Source organism: Nicotiana tomentosiformis, chromosome 1, assembly GCF_000390325.3.
Source record: "Nicotiana tomentosiformis chromosome 1, ASM39032v3, whole genome shotgun sequence".
NCBI lineage: Eukaryota > Viridiplantae > Streptophyta > Magnoliopsida > Solanales > Solanaceae > Nicotiana > Nicotiana tomentosiformis.
This window is the reverse complement of record NC_090812.1, coordinates 94,525,380-94,530,829: the sequence shown is the minus strand read 5'-3', so window position 1 is coordinate 94,530,829 and position 5,450 is coordinate 94,525,380. Positions and strand designations below refer to the sequence as shown.

The 5,450-nt window shown below is 29.0% G+C and overlaps 1 protein-coding gene across 1 annotated transcript; it reads left to right on the top strand.

The window, feature by feature from the left end:
- Positions 1-3,192: 3,192 nt before the first annotated feature.
- Positions 3,193-4,908, top strand: LOC104102541 (protein SEED AND ROOT HAIR PROTECTIVE PROTEIN-like). The gene is made up of 2 exons (XM_009610274.3): positions 3,193-3,508; positions 4,383-4,908. The coding sequence occupies exons 1-2, from the start codon at positions 3,274-3,276 to the stop codon at positions 4,730-4,732; spliced, it is 585 nt and encodes a 194-aa protein (XP_009608569.1). The 5' UTR covers positions 3,193-3,273; the 3' UTR covers positions 4,733-4,908.
- The last annotated feature ends 542 nt before the right edge of the window (positions 4,909-5,450 follow it).

Here is a 5,450-nt window from a genome sequence, read left to right as displayed (position 1 = left end):
GTCGTTATATCATAGCCTCTTAAATAATTCATAATATCATAGGCTACTTATGGATACTTGTAGCTTGTACTCATCAATTGGACCCCCTCACAATTTTATTTATTTATTGTTTTTTAAAAAAAGACAACAATGTAAATCTTCTACTCATGTAGAGGGCGTACAACCAAGATTTTTATTATTTATTATATAGAAGAGAGAAGAGGAGGTCGATCAAGGGCATAATGGTCATTTCAAATATATTAGTGCATTATTTGCTTGTATACTAGGCTCAAAAGTTTGGTCGTGGATTCTTAATAACAGGGAAAATCAAAATTAACGTGGCCATAAGCTATTAAATTATTCAGGTGGACCCCACTTTCCATTCAACCTTCACTATCTTCATTAAATGCATTACTTGATTATTATTATTATTTTTTCAATAAGTACTTTTAACTAGAAAAATTATCTTTTTGGTAATTTTATAATTCAAATGTTCACCTGATTAAAAATACTATGGTAACATACATTTATATATGACAATTCTATTATCTCCTTAAGAAATTTCTATTATATAGAAGAGAGAAGAGGAGGTCGACCAAGGGCATAAAGGTCATTTCAAATATATTAGTGCATTGTTTGCTTGTATACTAGGCTCAAAAGTTTGGTTGTGGGTTCTTAATAACAGGAAAAACCAAAACGAACATGGCCATAAGCTATTAAATTATTCAGGCGGACCCCACTTTTCATTCAACCTTCACTATCTTCATTAAATGCATTACTTGATTGTTATTATTATTTTTTCAATAAGTACTTTTAACTAGAAAAAATATCTTTTTGGTAATTTTATAATTCAAGTGTTCACCTGATTAAAACTATTATGGTAACATACATTTATATATGACAATTCTATTATCTTCTTAAAAAATATTATTTTATTTATTAACTATTTCAGGTAAAGAAGATTTTATTAAAAATAATTAGTCATAATTTATGTAGATTTACATTCAGATGTTCTTATATTATTATCAATTGATATCATTTTATACAAAGTTCTCATTAAATTCCAAATTCAATTGGAATACTTTATAAAATTAGGAAAAAATATTTAAGAATAAAATATAGTTTCAAGTCCCCTTTTTTATTATAGAATATTGAAATTTATTCAAATTGTATAATAAGTATCCCCTCTCTAAAATTTGATTTGAGAATATATGAAGTAAAAATTAAGACAATTAATTTGTGATTTTTTTTCTTTTAAAAATTATTATATATTAGGAAGTATGAGAAGTATCGTCATACATGATTATACTTCTCCCTCTATTATCGAAGTTAGTTGGGTACTTCCACTATTCAACAAGAATTCAACATTATATACAATTAATTATTTTTAAAAAATCTCAACAAATAACTATTGTGATGAAAATTATATTATACCCTAAATAGTATCTCAATCATATCAAATCAAACTAGAAAAAACTATAATATTTCAATTTAAGGTCAATTTGATTAGTATTTAGAGTGATCGAGAAATTAATTTATTTTTAATATTATGTCATTAAACTAGAACAAAATATAAATTTTCTTGTTAAAAATTCTTAATAATTAAAAATCATGATTATTATTTCAAAGAACCAAAAAATTACCTTTTCATCAACTATTTGGGAATAAAATTAATATGTTTTATTATTCAAATTTTAATTAGTATAAAAAGAAAAAGTAATACATTAACACAACTGAAAATACTAAAAGAATAAAACTATATATCATTCAATTTAAACAATGAAAAAAATACATCACGACTTATTTTTTAACTGACTTTTTAATCATTATTTTATAGTAATTAATTTTAAGTTTGGTGGTGCAAAAATTTATTAAAATAAAAAAATGTAGACCCTATGTAGAAATAATTTAAAATGTTCTTGAATTGTTATCTAATCATTGTATGATAAAGTATCAAACTTCGACAAGTATTACAAAGTGATTGGTATAGTAATACAATTTCAGAAAAATTAAAATACACATAATGCAAAAGATAAATAACAATACATATAATCATGGTTCTATACGTTATTACACAAAAACCTATTCTCTTTCTTCTTTCCCTAAAGGCATAGAAAGTTTGTAATTAGCAATAGACCAAAAAATATTAAAAGGAAAAAAATAAGAGGAAGAAAAAAAAATAACAATTGGGCCTGTGCATCGCACGGGTACATCATCTAGTATACATATATAAGAGAATTTCAAAACCTATACGTCCCACATATAATATAAATATTATAACATCCAATATCTATTCTCAATTCATGGTATTATGATACTTCATCAATTAACTAAAAGTTTTGGATAGCATATGCTCATCATTTCCTTGAGTTCCTTTCACGGATCTATTCCTTACAAAACCATAGTAACGCTTGCAACTTTAAGATCAAGTGAATGTAAAAAACAGAAAGGCAAATGATCATAATTAAATTCCAATATAGTGAAAACCAAATGTACATGTGAATGAGAAAAAAATACGGTCGGAGAAAATAAGTGGAACTAACTGCAAAATGAAGTAATTATTAGGCGTTTGTCCTTATTTTCATGCCATATTTGGTTTTCTTATTTCTTGAAGGAAAGACAACATATTTATCATAATTGATTTTTCTTTTTAGGAAAAGAAAATTATAAATCTCTTATATTTGACTAGTCTTTAATCTTGGAAAGGAAAATGTTTTGGACTTTTATAAATTGAGGATCCTTCCTTCTCATTTAGCAGCATCCACAATGTAACCATAAGAGATTTGAGATTCTTGTTAGGGGAAAAACTTTTCGGGACAAGTGTTAGTGTGTCACTTGTATTTGCCTCTTTGTGAGGTTATTCTCTCAGTATTTTGTACTCTCTTTTAGATAATGAATTTCTCCTCTCCGCGCGTAGATGTGAGTCAAATTGACTGAACCACATTATATGTTTGTGTCTCTATTATATTTCTCTTTTGTTGTCTGATTTATCGTCGTTCAAGATTTATTTTGTTAGCTTTCGCATCACACCTGATTATTTCGAATCTAACCGTAATTGCATAAAGCTTACTAAGTTGGTATGATTAAAAGTTAGTGGTCGACCAAATATTGGTCGTGCAACCCTGTAATGTTTTGACATACATGACCTCCAATTAAATATATACGTGCACCCTTATACAACAACACCACAAAGTTTGACAATTTTTCTTTCTATATTAAGCGTTGAGAAACCAACCAAATTATCAGTAGTCAAAATCAGATACACATATCCCTGAAGTTGCTCTAATATTGACAATGGCTTCAAGCAATTACTTGCCAGCTTTCTGCATTCTCTTGTTCCTTGTAGCAGCCACCAATATTGCTTTTGCAAGCAGCAGTTATGGAAATGGACATAATTATGGTTATGAAAATGCCCCAAAATCCAATTTGAAGAAACATTTGCCCACTAAGGGATTGATTCCTGCATCTATCATTGCTGTTCAGGGAATGATTTATTGCAAATCTGGATCTAAACTCATCCCACTTAAGGGTAAGTCCTATATAGTACTTGTATTTTGCCTTCAAAATATGCATACAAAACAATCAGATTACCTACCAATTTCTCTCAAATACTCACACCCTGTTTTTGCTTAACTTGAATTTTGCCAAGCTTCCCCTAAATCTTGAAGGACCGACATATACTCAATAGCAACATAATGGAACATAATTTGTTAAAGGATAGTGAATATACATACTTTATATCAAATCCTTTGTTTTTAATTTTTTCTAAGATAGTTTCTAACAATATGCAATACCATATTGCATTGACTACTTTTCGTGTGATAATTAGTGAAAAATTGATAAACATAAACTCTGTTCCTTATGTGATGCAGACATGCATATATTTTGAGAGTCAAAAAGTTTTTTTTTTTACCGTAATTTTTTTCATGACTTTTAAATATTTTAATATTTTAATTATCGTAATTTATAGTAATATTTTTTATGTAATTTCTAAATATGTAAATTTTATTGCAGAAAGTTTAAAATTCTATAGCAAAAAAAACTAGATAGTCTGACTTTCATCTCACAAACAATCCACATAAAGTGTGACAGACGAAGTGTAATTTTCTAAAATTTCGTAATAGTTGTTCGAACCTAAAACAGTGAATGTGCTGTTCCCATTGCCTAAAGGCGGATCCATAGTAGCCAACTGTGTCTGTCTTCATTTACAGTTGTTGCATCCATGCACGTACGTTTCTCCCCATAATTTTGGTTTAATTTTAACTTGTATACAAACATAGTAAAATTGCAAGTAACTGTCAATTATAACTAGAATTATAAGTATATGGTAATTAACCTGAAAAATAAACCTGTTACAATATATTACATTACACAGTTAAATCCCTCTTACCCTGTATGTGCAGGAGCTGTAGCAAGGATAACATGCTTGGGTGTAGAGAAGAACGGATATGAAACTGCGCCTTTCTCTTTTTCAAGTTACCAATCGGACTCAAAGGGTTATTACTATGCAGTATTTTCTCTAAAGGAGCACAAAGGATATGAATCTTGCAAAATCACACAGTGCAAGGCCTTCTTAGAAAGCTCTTCTCTCGAAGAATGTGATGTCCCAACAGATGAAAATAAGGGAAAAACAGGAGCTCTTCTTACTTCTTACCGATTTCTCAATGGCAAGAACACATTATTGTACTCTGTTGCTCCATTTGTTTACACTTCTGATGACTCCAAATCCAATTATCAGGGTGAGGGTTATTAGATGAATTTTGCTACTTAATTCTGTCCCATCATCGACTCATGAGATTTGATGAGATAATATTGAGTCTTGACCCTTTTTCTTTCTATTTAATTTGTATTTTGCTGATTTATTACTATGCATGATATGATATAGGGAGCATCATTTCTCTTTTGACAATGAGGTGCTCCTTTTTCTTATATTTCTTTCTTAATGTGTTATTGTTAATGTTGTGACTTTGGATCAATAAACTACAATATTACTCATTTCTTATCAGAGCAACTTAATTAATAACACATGAATTCCAAACAAGTTAAAATCATTCATATGAATGATCTGAAATGCTCTATCCAAACACCACTATATTTAGTTATTTAAATACTAATAAATATGTAGCTAATGTTGCCTATGTTCGTTCGCCCTTTATACTCAAGACCTCACACGCACCTCCGATGTTTTAAATTGAAAAGGCACTTCATCAAAATACACAAGTCTAAAAGAAATAGTACCAGTCGATTACGGTAAGAAGCTAGAAAAAATCAATCAAACATACTTCCCGAATTTGAAATCGCATTGAGAAGAAAAAAGAATTGTCAATGATACTCTTTATTTAATTTGGAAACTTACGAGATAACACGTCTATGTGTGGAGTCGCTTTTAATTTCCCTTTCTGTATCTTGTACGTAAGAAGTGGCTCGTGTGACAGTTACATTGGATTACATCTATGTCCTATCTTGGGATC